Source organism: Tamandua tetradactyla, chromosome 18 (genome assembly GCF_023851605.1).
Source record: "Tamandua tetradactyla isolate mTamTet1 chromosome 18, mTamTet1.pri, whole genome shotgun sequence".
Classification (NCBI taxonomy): domain Eukaryota; kingdom Metazoa; phylum Chordata; class Mammalia; order Pilosa; family Myrmecophagidae; genus Tamandua; species Tamandua tetradactyla.
Genome location: NC_135344.1, coordinates 41,253,066 through 41,273,622, shown reverse-complemented (window position 1 = coordinate 41,273,622; position 20,557 = coordinate 41,253,066). Strand labels below are relative to the sequence as shown.

At 34.8% G+C, this 20,557-nt stretch overlaps 1 protein-coding gene across 2 annotated transcripts in view; it reads left to right on the top strand.

Annotated features, from left to right (window-relative positions):
- Positions 1-20,557, top strand: part of PIK3C3 (phosphatidylinositol 3-kinase catalytic subunit type 3) — a 173,477-nt gene that overhangs the window by 88,728 nt on the left and 64,192 nt on the right. The window contains exons 12-13 of one of the 2 annotated variants that reach the window (XM_077135585.1): positions 1,252-1,342; positions 9,627-9,691. In XM_077135585.1, the coding sequence (XP_076991700.1) occupies positions 1,252-1,342; positions 9,627-9,691 (156 nt within the window). Of the gene's footprint in view, positions 1-1,251; positions 1,343-9,623; positions 9,692-20,557 lie in introns of both variants that reach the window. The other variant, XM_077135584.1, reaches the window with a different exon arrangement.

The window sequence follows — 20,557 nt, the reverse complement described above, 5'->3', positions numbered from 1 at the left end:
ATAGCTACTTAATAGATGTTAGCTATACTTTTATTGCATATTAAACTAAATTGAAAGAAGGAATATGTTAATGGTGTGGAATGTTTTAATGAAAAAATTGTGTTTTTTTATTGGCTGCTTTTAACTCTTCCATAGTTATACTAAAGTGTGTATATGTGTGTGTGTGTGTGTGTGTGTGTGTGTGTGTGTGTGTATGAAATGTGACTTGGATAAAAAGTCTACTAGTAATGATAACAATTAGTAAGTCCCAACTCTGTATCTGACATTGCCAAATGGTCCACATTTTGTCATATCTTACAACATTCCACTTTAATGGGAAAGACCTTACAAAAGTTACCTAAATTGCCCAAAGTCTTACATCTTATACATGATAGAGTTGACTCAAAAGCCTGTGCTGTTTCTACTTTGTCATTTTGATTTTCATAAATTGTAAAACTTGAGATAAAGAATGGTTGAGTAAACGGCCTGTGACTTACTAATACAAAATGGTTTGGAAATGATGCAAGATTTATTTGTGACAGAACCAGATCTAGAATTCAGATTTCTTGAATCAGTCCAGTCATTTTTAATTATTATAGGACGTCAAGATTGGAATCCTGAATTTTCCTTTTTGATCATGTTCATGCTAAATTTTTTTTATCTTGTGTGTTTTATTTGGATAAGAACTGAAAAAAAACAAACAAACCGGAGAAAACATTTTTTTAAGCTACTTTTCTATTTTTAAGAGAAGAGACCCCTCAAGTTTTCTCCCACTGGATATTCCAGGCCTTTAAACCTAGTCATGCTTAATTACTTTCTTTCTCATTTATGCCACCTAGAACATGTTATTAATAAAAGTCTATTTAGGATTTTATATGACAGGATGGAGACTGTGATCCAGTATTTCCCAAATTATTATCTGTTGGTCACAAATTCTGCATGATGTTTGTTTAAGAGAGTTTTTAAAAAAGGCAAGGGTGGTTTTGGGGCCAGAAATGCTGATTTCCAGTTAAATGGGCTTTTTCCTTCTTTTTGAATCCACAGTACTTAGTAAAACCTTTAATGTAAACCTGCACACAATTCCAATAGGATGTTCTTTGACCATGGAGCCCTTTTTTTTTAAAAGCATAATATGACTCTAGTATCAGACAAAAGACACTTCAAGAATGCTTTAACCAGACACAATTTGCATGAACTATACTAAAGAAACAGATCTACTCTTATATATATAATATTTTTAAATCTCAGTGATATTTCCTATTACTCTTGCAGCTCCCAAATTATAACCAGCCCTCTTCCCCCAGTATCTTCCCCGCCTCCTGCATCTAAATCAAAAGAAGTTCCAGATGGTGAAAATCTGGAGGTAAGTGCAAAGATTTTCCAACTTCCTGTAGAAGAGATTTGACCAGATAAACACTTTGTGTTGTTCATCAGACATTGATTTTGATTAATAGACTAAGTTTTGCAACTTTATTAAATAACTTTTTTTTATGATGCATGCTTTTACCTTCCATGTCAGCATAAGGTGCCAGATTATCCTCTTTTCAAGGCATTTATTGGTGCTTTGGACATATAAATGGATTTATAAGCAATGTGAAAATAAACGAGTCTTAATATTTTATTAAGACAGTTCAGAATATTATTAATGTTTAGGGCTATTACATAATTGTCGATGTTTCTGATTGCATTGTAGAAATATATAACTGATACTAATGATAATATACTAAGAAATATATAACTCTGATACTAATGATAATATATACTATGTTTTTAATTTATACAGAAAAAATTAAATTGTGTCCTTTCAGATATGTTGATCTACTCTTGAGGTAAAGCAAGACAAAAAGGGTAGTGCTGGGGGAAGAGCGAAATGAGACAAAATAAAGTATCAACGGCTGAGAGATTCCAAACAGAGTACAGAGGTTATCCTGGAGGTTTTTCTTACGCATTAAATAGATATCACCGGTTTAGATAAGGTGTAATGGAGAGGCTGGAGGGAACTGCCTGAAAATGTAGAGCTGTGGTCCGATGGCCATGTTTCTTGAAGATAATTGTATGATGATTTGACTGTCACAGTGTAACTGTGTGGTTATGAGAGCCTTGTGTCTGATGCTCCTTTTGTCTGCCTTATGGACGGACAAGTAAAACATATGGATTAAAAATAAATAAATAATGGGGGGAACAAATGTTAAAATAAATTCAGTAGATTGAAATGCTGGTGATCGGTGAAGGGGAGGAGTAAGGGTATCGCATGTATGAATTTTTTTCTGTTTTTTTATTGCTTTTTCTGAATTGATGCAGATGTTCTAAGAAATGATCATGATGATGAATATACATCTATGTGATAGTGTGAGTTATTGATTATATAACAAGAATGGAATGATCATATGATAAGAATGTTTGTACGTGGTTATATATCATAAATAAAAAATAAATAAAAAAGTAAATGGATTGACATCAGAGAAAGAAGTATGCTAAGCAATCACTGAAAAAGAATCATAGGACTCAGTAGTGGCATAACCAAGGAAGAAGCTACAATCTAACAAAGCAGGCCACATGCCAGTTCAAGGGACACAAAATATGCAACTTTAGATGCACTGAATCATTTATCATTTATTATTTATGTGACCTTAAATATAATGCTGTATTTGCTGTAATTACATTTGTAAGAAATCACATGTTTAATTAAAATTGCAATTCATTATTTAAAAAAAAAAAGGCTAGTGCTACTCTTAAAAACATTATGGACAGTTGGGAGTGCATTGCAAAATCTAGTCTTGCATGTATTAAGTTTGTTCTCAAGACTTCTAATTTGAGAAGTATCTTTAATATACCTGATGTTGAAATCAAATCGATCAGGAAGTCCTCCCTGAAAAAGTAGCATCTGAGTAAAAACCAAGCAGCTGAGGAAACAGCCATGTGATTCTCTGGGGAAGGAGCATTCCATTGAAGGGAACAGCAAATATAGAGGCACTAAGACAAGAGCTTTCCTGTTTGTACCTGGCTAGAGAGTGAGTAAGAGCATGCATGGCAGAAGGTTGGGTCAGAGAGAAATAGGAGAATCAGTCATGTAGGACCTTGTAGGCCGTTACTTCCATGCCTTACGTAGAGACCATTGAGATAATGAGACTTACTGGAAATGGTGTGAGTGATTGGATTTAAATGTAATTTTACATACGTCCTACCACACAGAAAACTTTTAAGCTAAAAATGAAAATAATTTGTATGTATTTCTGATATTTCTCTTTTGTCTGATGGCCCTGTTTCTTGTTACTCAATGATTAAGCCATTTTTACCTTTGCTCAGTCGTATTAGAATCAGGTATAAAGGTTTTGGATAGTCCAAGCTATAACACTAAACAGTGTGAATCATTTTGAATCATGTCTCCTTACTCCTCTTGCCCTCAGTAGAGTAATAATACTGTACAAGCAATCTTCCCTTTTAAAATATCTGTAAACAGTTACATTTCTGGCCAATCATGTGAATTTCCCCTTTCATGTCTGTGCTTGAGATAGCACCCTTCATGTCTGTTCCCAGATCCTCGGCAGTGGCTTGTTGCTTTCCCAGTTCCTTTCTTTCTTTGTAGGAGTTCTCTATGTAGGTTTGACCCGGTGTTAGACAAGAACTTAGAAACTTGTTTCCAAACATGTTTTTTCTTTTTTACATTTTTTTAAAAAATGAATTCCATGGGTTTTTTAAAAGAAGGTGTATTCTCCAATTACTGGGTATACCATTATACATATGTAATTAGAGCAATATTATTAATTGTGTTACTGAAATCTTCTGTATTCTTTTCTGATAATTGTTTTCTGCTTAATCTAAAAGAAGTAAGCTAAAATTGTTCCATATCCAGGTGGAATTGTCACTTTTCCCTTGTATTTATGTTGGCGCTTGCTATAGATATTTCAGTTATTTTTTAATCTTCTATCACTATGCAGTAAGAATCTTTATATATCTAATAGTTTTTTTTTTTTTTTGTCCTTCATGTCTGTTCTGTCTGATATGAACAGAACTTAATTTTGATTAGTTGTCACTGGTATAATTTTTTTAGGCTTCCATTTCAGTATTTCTGTGGCCTTGTATTATAGCCTTATCTCTTAAAAATATCATATGGCTAGATTTTGGTTTTGAAATGTAGTCCATTATTTAACTGGAGTTTTTGTTCTTGTTTTTTCACATGGACAGGCACTGGGAACTGAACCCAAGTCTCTAGATGGCAAGCGAGAACTCTGCCACTGAACCACTGTTTAGCCCGCCCTTAACTGGAGTTTTTAACCACAGTTATTTTTATTGTGATTATAGCTATGTTTGGATTTATTTCACTATCTTTTTTTTTTTTTTCATTATAAACAATGAACCGACATACCAACATTCTTGACATGGTTACAATCAGTGGCTTACAGTATCATCACATAATTGTGTATTTATCACTGTGATCATTTTTTTGAACATTTGCATCTCTCCAGAAAAAAGAAAGAAAAAACTCATAAATGCCATACCCTTTACCACTCTCTTTCATTGACCACAATATTTCAATCTACTTAATTTGTTTTAATCTTTGTTCCCCCTTTTATTCATTTATTTTTAATTCATATTGTCAAGTACAAAGACAGCCCATATAATGGGAGACAATATTTATAAACAACACATCAGGTAGGGGTCTAGTATCTAGAATATATGAAGAGATTGTTCAGCTCTACAAGAAAAGACAAACAGCCCAATTGCAAATGGACGAAAGACATGAAAGGCACTTCTCAGAAGAGGAAATGCAAATGGCTAAAAATGCTCAATTTCCCTGGCACTTCTCAGAAGAGGAAATGCAAATGGCTAAAAATGCTCAACTTCCCTGGCATTGTATCTTTTTTTTTTTTTACATCGAACCTGGGTCCTCTGGCATTGCAGGCAAGCATTTCTGCCTGCTGAGCCACTGTGGCCTGCCCGCATTGTATCATTTTTAGTTGCTTTTTTTTTATTGTGGAAACATATACATAATATAAGTTTCCCAATCCCAACCACTCCCGAGCATATGTTCAGTTGGATTAATCACATTCATAGTGCTGCACTCCCATTACCACCATCCATTACTAGAACTTTCCTGTCACCCCCAAACAAAAATTTTGTATTTTAATTATGTATTAATTGCTTACCTTCCTACTCTCCCCCCCACCCAGTAACCTACACTCTTTCTCCATTAATTTGCATTGTCTTAGTTTCCCTTTCATCTTATTTCTTATGTTAATTGAGACCTTTAAGAATAAATATATCATAATTTTATGTTATGTTAGGCAAGTCACTGTTGCTCTGATCTTCAGTTAATATATGAGAGTGGGCCTGAGGATCTCTGGAATTGTCTATAGGATTGAGAGCATTTTGGAGATTTTTTTTTTTCCAAACCATTTCATATCTGATAGATAATGAAGTTGCATAAATATTTATAGGTGGTTGGAAATTATGTCTATAATAAATAAAGGGATAAAATGTGGGTTCCATAAAATGGAACAATAAAGATATTAAACTGTTGAACTTTAAAAAAAAAGTAATGACCTTGCCATATAGTCAAAATATTAGTTTTGGGCCTAGATTCTGCCTGTTAAACTTATAGATTCAGTCTTACACTATGGTTTCTGATTGAAGAGTTTCCTTATTGGGTGTTTGTTGCACCCTTAAAATGTAGACCTAAGATTTCAGCACTTATATTGGGGATAAGATTCTTAGAACCTCTGAAATCACTGAGACATTCACTTTCTGACAACAGACTTTTCTTATTATTCGAGCTTGCTTCCTGAGTACTCTGACTACAATCATAGTATCTCCTTGCAAATTCTAGGCTGTTGATCCCTACCCTTTTCTATGTCCATGAATTCCATCAAGTATTTACTTTCCTTTGAATATACCTTTTATCCCATGACTTATCATTTCGGTCATTCTCTTATTGGTACCTTCAGTATCCCTACAAAATCTCAGCCCTTGATAAAACTAATGAATTATCTAATTCAAGAAACTAAATATTGCTGAAGAAAACCATCATAATTATTATGTTCATATCATTGTGAATTCATCATCACAAACCTCAGATGGGCATTCAACACTGACTTCCATCTTGTATTTCTCCAGCTAGGGTGATCTCCATACTCTGCAGTGACTCTTTCTGACTTTTTTCTTCACATGACAATTCTGCCTCACAGCCACTAAGTAAGAATGGTCTGTTTCCCAACCTCAAATTCACAGGCATAAATTCTGTGAATTTCACTTTTTTCCCTACACAGAAGAAACACAACTCCCTCAAAGATATGCTTTTTTCTTTTTTTGATAGAAATGTTAAAGTGTGTAATATTTCTATCTTAAAATGAAAAAAAATCCCACGAAACTCCTTTGATCCCACATTGCTCTCACAACAGCACCCTACTGGTGTTTATGTGTGTGCAGACACAGAAACATGTGTATAGGTCAAGCTTTTCAGAAGGTTTATGCATACTGACTCCTTCCTTCCCTTCCAGTCTGTAATCAGCATCATTCTGACTTTTTAGTCCCATCACTGTAATAAAATTTATATTGCTAAGGTAATTGATTTCATGTTTGTGGTTTGCACTTAATTTTCAGTTCCTTCAATAATCAACAAAATAAATTATTCTGTTCTTGAAGAACTGATTTTCTCATAGTGTAATGAACCATACATCCCTTGTTCAACCTCTCTGGTTCTTTCAGTTTATTTCAGCGCTTTCTTCTATGCTTGACATCTTAATGTTTCACCAGGTCTGCTTCTGTTCTCAGTTTGCCCAAATTTAAATTTCTAGCTCACATCTCTCATTGTAGTTTTAGATTCATATATCCAAATACTTACTTGATCCCTCTTGTGTATCTGGAAGGGATTTCAACCTTAGTATTTCAAAATACAACTCTCTCCCTAGCATCCTAGTCTGCTCTTTGTCTCGAAATTCCATTGTGACATAATATTCAAATCCATAAGCTAAATCTAGGCATTACTGTTGCTTCCTTTCTTTCCTTTACTTCCTACTTCTTCTTTATCAGCAAGTCCTATTAATTATATTTCCCAAATATTTAAGAAATCTGTCTACTTTTCTCCATGTGCACTCTCACCATTCACTCTTCTAGACTCCTGTGATAGCATCCTTACTGATCTCAGATCTGTACTACTCACTGCAACCAGAGTCATTGACATAAAATGGAAATCAGATTATCTCATTCTCCAGCTTAGATCTTTTTGTGTATCTGTTGCTTTTTAAGTAAATTCCATACTCAGTAGTGGGATCATAAAGGTTATGCATTTTGGCCTTTGCCTACCAGTTCAGCCTCCTTTACTTCAGTATAAACTATATTTCAATTGCATTTTTTTTTAATCTTTTTTTTTTAGTGTATGTGTGTGTAATATATATATATAAAAGCAATACATTTCCAAGTACATTTTAACGAGTAGTTATAAAGCAGATTTTAAAATTTGGTATAGGCTATAGTTCCATGATTTTTGTTTTTTTCTTCAAGCTGCTCCAAGATGCCGAGACCAACAGAAATATCAATGTAATGATTCAGCAGTCATACTCATCTATTAAATCCTATCTTCTGTATTATACTTTTCCTTCTCTTTAAATAGCGTACATAGATAAAGCAATAAATTTCAAAGGGCAGTACAACAATTAGTTGTAGAATAGATTTTAGAGTTTGGTATGGTTTACAATTCCATAATTTTAGGGTTTTATTTCTATCTGCTCTAAGATACTGGAGACTAAAAGAAACATCAGTATTATGATTCAACAATCATACTCATTTGTTAAACCCGGCCTTCTCTGTATAACTCCACCAATACCTTTGATCTTTTTCCCCACTCTTTAGGGATATTTGGGCTATGACTATTCTAGCATTTTCATGTTGGAAGGGGCTGTTATAATATGGGGTAAGGGAATGAAACTAGTTGATATTCTAGAAAGGCTGGCCCCTCTGCCTTTCAGGACTGATCTGGTCCAGGGACCCATCTGGAGGTTGTAGGTTTTAGAGAGGTACCTTAGTACACGGAACCTTTGTAGAATCTTACATAATGCCCTAGGTATGCTTTAGGATTAGCAGGAATGGTTTTGGTTGGGGTTTGCAAGTTATGTTAGGTAGCAGAGTCTAACTGAAACATGCATAAAAGGCCACTGATACCATATTTGTTATTCTTGTTTTCCCCTTTTGGTCAGGATGGCATTGTTGATCCCACAGTACCAGGGCCAGGCTTATCCCTGGCAGACATCTCCCCCACCACCAGGGAGATTTTAATCCATGGATACCATGTCCCACATAGAGGGAGGGCAATGATTTCACTTAACAGAGTTGGACTTAGAGGGAGAAAGTCCACATCTGAGCAACAAAAGAGGTCCCCCAGAGGTAACTCTTAGGCATAACTATAGGTAGGCCAAGCTTCTCCACTAGAAACGTACACTTCACACTACAAGCCTCAAGATCAAGGGCTTGGCCTATTGATTTGGGTGTCCCTAATGTTTGGCACAGTATCCAGGGTTTCCCCTGAGGTAAAGTTTAACAGTTCCATACTTTTTCTCCCATCCCTCAAGGGACTTTGCCAGTACTTCTGATTATCTGCCTAATATACTCTGGGATGTATCCAGGCATTGCATTAAGCTCTACAGGATTAAAGGCTCTCATTCTTCTTCTTGGCTTCCTGTGTTTAGATTGTTTAAATGAGCTGTCCAGACAGGTTAAGTTAAATTATGTGCTATAGAAAACCTAGGTTCTGGACATAATAAAACTTTCTTCCTTTGGTCTCAAAGAGTAGGTGACATTCTTAAATGCATGCAATGTCTTCCTTACCCCGTTCTAGTTTGTCAGCTGCTGGAATGCAGTGTATCAGAAACAGAATGGTTTTTAAAAAGGGGAATTTATTAAATTGCTAGTTTACAAATCTAAGGCCATGAAAATGTCCCAGTTAAAGTCAGTCTATAGAAGTGTCCAAATTAAGGCACCAATAAGAGGTTATCTTCATTCAGGAAAGGCCGATGAAGTTCAGGGTTTTTCTCTCAGTTGGAAAGGCAAATGGTGAACATGGCGGTGTCTGCTAGCTTTCTGTCCCAGCTTCTTGTTTCATGAAGTCCCCAGGGACATTTTCCTTCTTCATCTCCAAAGGTCTCTGGTTACGTGAGCTCTGCTTGGTCTTGTGGCACTCATTCTGAAGGGACTCTCTCTAAAATGTTTCCACTTTTAAAGGATTCCAGTAAACTAATCAAGACCCACCTGGAATGGGTGGAGTCACATCTCCCTCTAATGAAAGGTCAGTACACACAATTGGGCTAGCCACATCGCCATGAAGATAACCTAATCAACAACAGTAATGAATAGGAATTAAAAGAAAAGGCAGCCTCCACAAATGGGTTAGGATTAAAACATGGCTTTTCTAGGACACATAATCCTTTCAACCAGCACACCTGTATTCTCAATTACCTTAATCCCTACCCAACTGGCTCCATTTTTATCTCTGAATTCCAGGTTATACGTATATAAAACAATTCCTCAAAATCAAGAAATAACACTTGCCACTCCAGACTAAATGTGACTGCTATGAGAGTTTACAATCTAGGCCCTAGTTTTCTTATAAGTATTTTCTAAATGTCTTTTTTTTTTTTTTTTAAACTCTTTAGCAGGACCTCTGTACCTTTTTGATATCAAGAGCCTGCAAAAACTCAACTTTGGCTAATTATTTATACTGGTAAGTAAAAATAAATTTTACTTTATTTTCTTATGACTCTTCAGGATTGTTTTTCTCCAGGCTGTAAACATTAAGACAGTAATCAAAACCTTGATACATTATTTATATTTAGCTGTATTCTTTTACAACTGTGCTCAAGGGTATGTTTGTTAGCACCTCTGTTTTTCTGCGTTTCATTAACTTTTTAGGAACTAACTGGATAATAGTGGGGTTTTTTTTTCCAGTTTGATGTCTTTCCCTTTTTCATTACTTAAGTTGTCTTCACAGACCTTCAGAAAGAGTGTACTTTTTCATGTTATTTCCAAAAAAGGCATTGCAGTCAAGAAAAAATAGAAAGTAGAAATTTGAAGTTACCTTATCTCATTTTATAGATGATGAAACTGAGTCAAAGATGCTATGTAACTTAACTTTGTACAAACTGAACTGGTATTAGATAATTTATCTAGTACTTTTTCATTTATGGAGTACTTCTGGTGATCTTTTCTCATTTGTTCCTGTGAAATTACATAGGGCAAGTATAAGTTATCTCTGGTTTATATATGAAACAGGTTATCTGAGTTGAAGGAAAGAAGGTGAGAAAGTAAGGCTAACTTCCTGAGACAGTTAATTTGAAGCATGACTCCCTTTTTTTACAGTATTCTGAAGGGAAAAGGTCAAGTAACTTAAGCCACAATGAGAAATATTTTGGTTCAATAAAAGAAAGTGCTAGATAAGAGAGCCTTATTTAGTTTTTCAGGACAGACAAAGGACTAGGTTGGTAAGCTCTACCTAAAGCTTTCCATTTAGAAGATACTTAAAACTAAATAAAACTTTTTAAGCTTCTTTACATACCTTTTTTTTTTAATTGTAGAAATGATCTCTGATCTAATCTTATTGAACAATTTACTGCCTTAAATAGTACAAGTTAATAGATGTCTATAGCTCATTACTTTGAAAAATAATGAAGTGTTTTGAGTTTTCACAAATAATTCACACAAAATACTATCTTATTTTAAACTGGGTTTGAGGAACCTGTTCTTGGGTCAAATCAAATCTTCATTCAAAGATACTGTTATTGGAAAGATACCGTTATTCTAGATGCTGCCCCTGTAGCCAGGAAGTAGGTAACCAAATTGGAGTGCTCTTTTAACAGACATGATTTATTTTATTATTAAACATCTATTAATTATTTTATTATTAAGTATCTGTTTAGTTTAAGCCTTATGGCTAACTTTACAACAAAGCAAAATCACTCTCAGTAATTTTAACCTAATCAGTTGTTTCCCCGCACTTTGGAACCTGTGACTTTTTTTGTTTTGCTTTGTTTGGTTTTTACTGTTGGCCTCAATGGTGGAAGAAAAATAGTTCTCTGCTTTTATTTTAGCAGTTTAATATAATATTCATAAAACTACAGTTCCCTCACATTAAATTTTAGTGTATAATTGAAAATATACCTATAGGATATTTTGACTAACTATTTAGAAGTTCTAGCAGGGGAGTGTAGCTACTCATATACCCTTTACTGAAGAATGGTCCTCCTCTAGTAGGGAAGGTTGTCCTCTTCGAATGAGCATGCAGCTTTGGAAGAGACACACACATGGAGTGGTAACGGAGGAGAGGGACACCTGCCTAGCCAGCCAGATCACCCAAACCAACCCTGGCAATCAAAGGGGTGACAGATGTCACAGTTTGATCATCCTCACATCCTTGAGTAATTGTTAATCACCATTTTGCCTTTGGAAAGTTTACTTAGAAATTCTCATAGTACCAAATAGCTGCTATTTTCTTTTAATGTCGCTTACCATATCCTGCTATTCTTCATTATTCTAAATTCTTAAATGTAAGTCTCTTCACTGGAAATACATTTCCTCATGAAAATTTAAGTAAATATTTGAAAAGAAATAAAGAGAAAAAAATTTAGGAGGATGTTGCCAGTTTTTCAAGTAAGTGCTTAAAATCGAAAATTCTTCAAAATTAAGAAAACTTTTGTATTCTTTTTGTCATTTATAAAGAATTCCTTCTTAGCTTTTTTGTTTCCTTGTAATGTTTTTTTTTTTTTTTTTTTTTTTTTAAAGGAAAGACAGACAGAAGGAAGGAAGGATAGAAGGAAGAAAGGGAAACATCTTTAAACATTTTCTTGTTTTATTGTATTTTTGTTTTTCCGTTTTTTGTTACATGGGCTGGGGCCGGGAATCGAACCGAGGTCCTCCGGCATAGCAGGCAAGCACTTTGCCCGCTGAGCCACCGCGGCCCGCCCTCCTTGTAATGTTAATGGGAACTTCTTTCTGGCTTAGAATTTATAGTCTATAGCAGCCACTTTATAAGAAAGGAAGTATGTGTATATACTGATTATACGGTATTTTGAAATTATGTCTCCTTTGGATTTGACAACAGACCAGATTTCATTGTAAAGATCGAAATTAGTTTTGATAGAATCTTTCACCTCTTATTTCAAGTAGGAAATGTTTTCAGATAATTCTTAAAGCAACTAAACAGTAGAAAACCTATTGAGCACTTTCCAACAAGGCCACAGTTCCTGTTCAGGAGTACTTTGTTTTCTCTGTAGATAATAAGCCAAGTGCAGCCCCACCTCCCAGTCTTGTAAGCATTCCGTCAAACTTAAATTTGATTTGTCTTTTCCCACTATGCCTTTGATTTATAGAAGCTATAGCTTGTGCTAAGCCTATTCAGTCTCTAAGGAGTAATTGTTTTTCCTGTATTTACAGTCTGAATATTGCATATACTCATGGGGGAAAAACTATTTATGTGAACTCCTAACTTTGGTAGGCACTACTGCTCTTATGATTGTAGGGCGACAATATGGGAAATAATTTCAAATAATTGATTTAAAATGATCATTTTTTTCCCTTTGAACTTGAATGGAATAGTATAAAAATATTAAATATAAGAAATTTAATCCTTTCTTAGCTTATTCTATTGCATCAAATGTATTAAAGTATAAAAATTTATTATGCTATTTCTTTTTGAACATTTTGAATATGTTTTTCATTTGTTGCTCCATTTCCAGTGATTTAAAAAGGATTCCTACTGTAGCTAAATCCTTAGGGCCATAGTAGTGCAGATAATCCTTTTAAAATGAATAGTGTCAACCTTTTTAGCCATAGAGGGGAGGCTATAGTCTCCAGTCTGTAAAGTATTGGGCATCAGGATCTATAAATCATTCCAGATTTTATTTTTATAGCCATTCCAGCATGTTGAATTTAAACTTTGGATGCCTTTATATGTTGTTGTTATTTTTAATAAATTTTAAGACCTTTGAAGGTAATACAGGTTCCCAAGACTCATATTAGCCCACTGATGTCACCAACAAAATAGATATTTGGACAATTTTGTCTGCATTTCTACTTTAAGATGACAGCCTTTAAGTACTTAGGGTGTTTTGTAGATAGAATCTAGCTTTATGGCTGTGAACAAGAACTCAAAAATGGTCCAAAATTAGGTCTTCTAGTCTTGATCTGAACTTGTTCTTCAGATTTGGAGATGACACTGACATTGTTTTTAATTTGACCTGTTTTTATAACAAAACTTTGGCCTGAGTGATTTTGAGAGATATTTGATAGCTGACCCTTATCATTAGCTTTACCTATACATATATCCTTAATCATAGGAATAGCCATGGTTATTGTAGACCTTAACACAGTAGTGGTGCATACATGTGTATTGTGGTCATCTGTATTATATATTTGGAATGAGTTTGTTGTTTCCTGGAAGAAATAGAGTGTCACCTATGTTTTAAAGGATGGGTAGAATGTGGTAAGATAAAAAGTAGTCCTGGACAGTACTAAACATTGGCAGAAGTAATGGTTTGGAAGTTTAGACTGAAAGCTTGGGGCCTGCAAAGCGTTTCAAAAATAGTACAAAAGAGGGAACCATTGATATTTTTGTTAATATAGGTGGGGCATGACCCCAGAAGGCAAATTTAAGATGAATTGAATTAAACTATAAGGGATTTGTTTGTAGAGTTGGAGAGAACAGGTAAATGCTGTCTGCTTCTTTATTCCTTGTAGGACTGGATAGTACAGAACCACTGCAAGAGGTATTTTCTAGGAAATATCAAGGTCTGGTGATTGAGAATAGGTTTTGAAGGTAGGGGAATGTTAGCTAAGTTTGGTTCTATATGCACAGGCCAAAAATTGATGACAGCCTATAAAAGTTTTGTTTTGAGAGCACGGTGTTTTTTAAAAATATGAATAGTTTTAGGTAGGGCTTGCATTCTCTCATTTGGCTACAGTCCAGTCTCTTCTTGATTACTCACATTGAAGTAATTCAAACATTTGTGTCACCTCCCTGACTTCTGAGGGAACTTGAGTTTGTAAACCCTGTTACCTGAGAGTTTCTAGCCCAAATGCCTGGAATGTTGATACTATCTTCAGTAGCGATGGGAAAACATCCGATTTATAGTGTGATTGGTTCACTTTTAAACATACTCATTTAAAGATAAAAATAGTATCATGAATATGGGATGCAGTGCATGAAAATTAGGGTGGATGAATATGAAGGCAGACTATGTAATGAAATGCAGTATTAAACTTTACATGTTTAGAAAGAGATATATATTCATGTATGAGATTATGAACATTGAAATAATGGTTAAATTCATGAGATTTGAGTCATTCATTCATTCAACAATAATATATTGAATACCTACTAATGAGCCAGGTGTGAAAGTGCTGAGGGTATGGTAATCAATGAGACAGGTGAACTCTCTGCTGTCAGAAGAACCTCCTGGACAGCAGGACTTACTCTTTCCCAGGAACCATATAAAGGAAGTAGTATAAAGTCAATAAGTGAGCATACCTTGAGATTTGAGAAATGCTATCAGTTAAAGGGGCTAAAAAATTTCATGTAGTTTTAAAAGACAAACAATGTCAAAGGAAGCTTAGACTAGCAAAAAGTCCTAGTATAGCCCGAGGTCTTGGGATCTGATTTCTATTCTACTATTAATTAATTATGCCACATTAAATGAAGCAAAACACACTAAATCAAGCAAATTGCTCTTTTCAAACTGCACATCATGATCCACTGAAATCATTTTAAAGGTTTATAGCTAGCATCTATTAAATACCACAGAGTAGCAGATATTACCAGGCAGCTCATAGTAAGGGTATTACTTTGTGAAACTTTTTTCAGTTTTATGCATATTTGTACACACATATGCCTGTGTTTACTGACTTGTAATATATTAATCTGGCTTGTTCCCATCAGAACATTTAGAAACACCTGTATAATCTAGTCCAGATCAATGTTTATATGATTTTGTAATTCTTCAAGTAATTTAGATTTTTTTTGCTTGTTTTTTTTTAAAATTTTTATTTATATCAACGTACAATGCAATCATTCTTGATATATGAACATTCCATACTTGGTGTGCAATCAGTGGCTCAGAATATCATCACATAGTTGTATATTCATCACCGCGATCATTTCTCAGAACATTTACATCACTCCAGAAAAAGAAATTAAAAGAAAAAGAAAAAACTCATATATACCATACCCCTTACCCTTTCTCTCATTGACCACTAGTATTTCCAAGATAACCTCTCTGCTCTATTTGAAATCTTTCAGCCACTGACACTTTATTTGTCTGATGTCTCTCTTCCCCCTTTCAGTTGAGGTTTTCTCAATCCCTTGATGCTGAGTCCTAGTTCATTCTAGGATTTCTGCCCCACGTTGCCAGGGAGGTTTACACTGCTGCAAGTCATGTCCCATGTAGAAAGGGGGAGGACAGTAAGTTTGCTTGCTGTGTTGGCTGAGAGATAGGCCACATCTGAGAAATAATAGAGATTTTCTGGGGGTGATTCTTAGGTCTAATTTTAAATAGGCTTAGCCTATCTTTTGTGGGGATAAGTTTCATATGAACAAACCTCAAGATTGAAGGTTTGGCTATTGATTTTGTTGTCCTCTCTGCTTGTAAGAATATCAGAGCTTCTCCAAATGGGGAAGTTGAATTTTCCCTCTTTCTCATCATTCCCCCAAGGGGACTTTGCAAATACTTTTTCATTCACAGTTCAAATTACTCTAGGAATGCCCTGCTCGAGGTTCCATGCACTTTCAGTGTTCAATTAAACTGTTCATATAAGTTATGTTAGGAGATGCATTAGTCAAAATATAAATTTTGTACTAAATAAACATTTTTTTTTGCTTTAGTGTCACACATAAGGTAAAGTTTAAAAATATGTATTACCATCTGTTTTCAACACCCTGCAATATTGACATTCCTGTGTTCTTTCTCATGCAAAAACATTTTTTAATTTGTATATTTAGTCACTGTCATTGTGAATTCTAGGCATTCCTCAATTATACCATCTCAATCTTTATCTCTGTCTTTCCATCTGATTTCATTTGTGCCCCCAGCCCTCCTCCCTCTGTCATTCTCACATTCAGCTTCATTCAGTGTACTAACATTATTGTACTAGAGTTAGGTAGTATTGTGCTATCCATTTCTGAATTTTTACAATCGTCCTGTTGCACAATCTGTATCCCTTCAGCTCCAATTGCCCAACATCTACCCTATTTCTGTCTCTTGATGACCTTTATTCTTAACTGAAATTCTCCAAGTTCATTCATTAATGTTATTTCATATCAATGAGACCAAACAGTATCTGTCCTTTTGTTTCTGGCTAATCTCACTCAGCATAATGTCCTCAAGGTCCATCCATGTTGTTTTATACTTTGTAGCTTTATTCTGTCTTACAGCTGTATAATATTCCATCATATGTATGTACCACAGCTTGTTTAGGCACTTGTCTGTTGTGGACATTTGGGCTTTTTCCATTTCTTAGCAATTGTAAATAATGCTGCTATAAACATTGGTGTGCAAATGTCCATTTATGTCCTTGCTCTCATGTCCTCTGAGTAGATAGATACCTAGCAATAGGATTGCTGGATCATATGGCAATTCTATGCTTAGCTTCCTGAGGATCCACCGAACTACCGTCCACAGTGGTTGTACCATTTTACATTCCCACCAGCAGTGGGTAAGTGAGCCTCTTTCTCCATATCCTCTCCAGCACTTGTCATTTTCTGTTTTATTGATAATAGCAATTCTGGTGAGTGTGAGATGCTATCTCATTGTGGTTTTGATTTGTATTTCCCTAATAGCCAGGGAATTTGAGCATCTTTTCATGTGCCTTTTGGCCATTTGTACTTCTCAGAAGTGTCTGTTCATGTCTTTTGTCCATTTTGTAATTGAGCTGTTTGTTTTTTTGTTGTTGAGTTGAACAGTCTCTTTATATATTCTAGATACTAGACCCTTATTTGATATGTTGTTTCCAAACATTGTCTCCTGTTGTGTAGGTTGTCTTTTTACTTTTTTGACAAAGTTCTTTGAGGCATGAAAATGTTTAATTTTGAGGAGTTCCCTTTTATCTATTTCTTTCTTCAGTGCTTGTGCTTTGGGTGTAAGACCTGAGAAACTGCCTCCTATTATAATATTTATAAGATGTTTGCCTACATTTTCTTCTAAAAGTTTTATGGTCTTAGATTTGATGTTTAGGCCCTTGATCCATTTTGAGTTAATTTTTGTATAGGGTGTGAGATATGGATCCTCTTTCATTCTTTTGCATGTGGGTATCCAGTTCTTTAGACACCATTTATTGAAGAGACTGTTCTGTCCCAGGTAAGTTGGCTTGACTGCCTTATCAAAGATGACTTGTCCATAGATAAGAGGGTCTATATCTGAGCACTCTATTTGATTCCATTGATCAGTAAACCTGTCTTTATGCCAGTACCGTGCTGTTTTGACCCCTGTAGCTTCATAATACACCTTAAAGTCAGGTAGTGTCAGACCTCTGACTTCATTTTTCTTTCTCAGGATATTTTTTAGCTATTTGGGACATCCTGCCCTTTCAGATCAATTTGGTTAATGGCTTTTCTATTTCTGAAAGGTAATTTTTTTTTGGAATTTGAATTGGTAGTGCATTGATCCATAAATCAATTTAGGTAGAATTGACATCTTAACTATATTTAGTCTTCCAATCCAGGCTCTTCCATTTATTTAGGTCTTCTGTGATTTCTTTTAGCAATTTCTTATAGCTTTTTTTGTATAGGTCTTTTGTATCCTTAGTTAAATTTATTCCTAAATATTTTATTCTTTTGGTTGCAGTTGTAAATGGAATTTTTTTCTTGACTTCTTCCTGATTGTTTATTACTAATGTATAGAACTACTACAGATTTTTGAGTGTTGATCTTGTAAGCTGCTACTTTGCTGTACTTGTTTATTAGTTCCAGTAGTTTTGCTGTGGATTTTTGAGGGTTTTCGACATATAAATATCGTATCATATGCAAACAGTGAGAGTTTTATTTCTTCCTTTCCAATTTGGATGCCTTGTGTTTCTTTTTCATGTCTAATTGCTCTGGCTAGAACTTCCAACACAGTGTTCAGTAACAGTGGTGATAGCGGACACCTTGTCTTGTTCCTGATCTTAGGGGGAAAGCTTTCAGTTTTTCCCCATTGAGGATGATGCTAGCTGTGAGTTTTTCATATATTCCGTTTATCATGTTGAGAAAGTTCTTTCTGTTGCTATCCTTTGAAGTGTTTTCAACAAGAAAGGATGTTGAATTTTGTCAAATGCCTTTTCTGCGTCAATCGATGATTATGTGGTTTTTCTGCTTTGATTTGTTGATATGCTGTATTACATTAATTGATTTTCTTATGTTGAACCATCCTTGCATACCCAGAATGAATCCTACTTGGTCATGGTGTATTCTTTTAATTGTTGCTCCATTCAGTTTGCAAGAATTTTGTTGAGCATTTTTGCATCTATATTCATTAAAGATTTTCTTTTCTTGTGGTATTTTTGTCTGGGTTTAGTATGAGGGTGATGTTGGCTTCATAGAATAAGTTAGAAAGTCTTCCTTCTTCAATTTTTTTGAAATTTAAGCAGGATCGGTACTAATTCTTTCTTGAATGTTTCGTAGAATTCACATGTGAAGCCATCTGGTCCAGGACTTTTCTTTTTTGGGAGCTTATTAATGACTAATTTAGTTTATTTACTTGTGATTGGTTTGTTGAGCTCATCTATTTCTTCTGGAGTCAATGTTGGTTGTTCATGCCTTTCTAGGAAGTTGTCCATTTCATCTAGATTGTCTAATATTAACATAAAGTTGTTCATAGTATCCTCTCATTACCTCCTTTATTTCTGTGCGGTCAGTGGTTATGTTTCGTCTTCCATTTCTGATTTTATGTATTTGCATCCTCTCCCTTCTTCTATTTGTCAACCTCACAAAGGGTCCATCGATTTTATTGATTTTCTGAAAGAACCATCTTCTGCTTTTGTTGATATTCTCAATTGTTTTCATGTTCTCAGTTTCATTTATTTCTGCTCTGGTGTTTGCTGTTTCTTTCCTTTTGCTTGCTTTAGGGTTGATTTGCTGTTCTTTCTCTAGTTCTTCCAAATGAACAGTTAATTCCTTGATTTTTGCTTTTCCTTTTATAGGCATTTAGGGCAATAAATTTCCCTCTTAGCACTGCCTTTGCTGCATCCCATAAATTTTGATATTTTGTGTTTTCATTTTCATTTGCCTCAAGCTATTTATTGATTTCTCTTGTAACTTCTTCCTTGACCCACTGGTTTTTTAAGAGTATGTTGAGCCTCCATATATTTGTGAATTATCTGGCCCTCCTATTATTGATTTCCAACTTCATTCCTTTATGATCTGAGGAAGTGTTTTGTATGATTTCACTCTTTTTAAATTTATAAATACTTGGTTTGCAACCTAGCATCTGGTCTGTCCTTGAAAATGATCCATGAGCACTTGAGAAAAAGGTGTATCCTGCTGTTGCGGGGTGTAATATTCTATAAATGTCTGTTAACTCTAGTTCGTTTATTGTATTACTCAAATTCTCTGTTTCTTTATTGACCCTCTGTCTAGGCGTTCTGTCCATTGATGAGAATGGGAAATTGAAGTCTCCAACTATTATGGTAGATGTGTCTGTTTCTCTTTTTAGGGTTTTCAGTGTTTATCTCCTGTATTTTGGAGCATTCTGGCTCGGTGCATAAATATTTATGATTGTTATGTCTTCTTGTTGAACTGTTCCTTTTATTAATACATAGTGTCCCTCTTTGTCTCTTTTAATTGTTTTACATTTGAAGTCTAATTTGTTGGATATTAGTATAGCCACTCCTGCTCTTTTCTGATTGTTGTTTGCATGAAATATCTTTTCCTAGCCTTTCAGTTTCAACCTGTGTTTATCCTTGGCCTAAATGTGTCTCCTGTAGACAGCATAGATATGGGTCCTATTTTTTGACCCATTATGCCAGTCTATGTCTTTTGATTGGGGAGTTTAATACATTAACATTTAGTGTTATTACTGTAAGGGCAGTACTTTCTTCCACCATTTTGCCTTTAGGATTTTATATGTCATATCTAATTTTTCTTCTTTTTACCTTTACTGATAATCTTTATTTCTACATTCATCTCCACCCCCTCTCTGCTGTGTTTTCCTCTCTGTCTCTAGTGTTTCCTTTTGTATTTCTTGCAGAGCCAGTCTCTTGGTCACAAATTCTCTCATTAATTTTTTTGTCTGAAAATGTTTTAATTTCCTCCTCATTTTTGAAGGACAATTTGCTGGATATAGAATTCTTGGTTGACAGTTTTTCTCTTTTAGTATCTTGAATATGTCACACCACTTTTAGTTTCTTGAATATATCGTACCACCTCATGGTTTCTGCTGAGAAATCTACACGTAATCTTATTGGGCTTCCCTTGTATGGGATGGACTGCTTTTCTCTTGCTGCTTTCAATATTCTCACTTTCTCTTTGACATCTGACATTCTGATTAGTAAATGTCTTGGATTACCACATCTATTTGGATCTGTTCTATTAGGGGTACAATGCACTTCTTGGATCTATAATTTTAAGTCA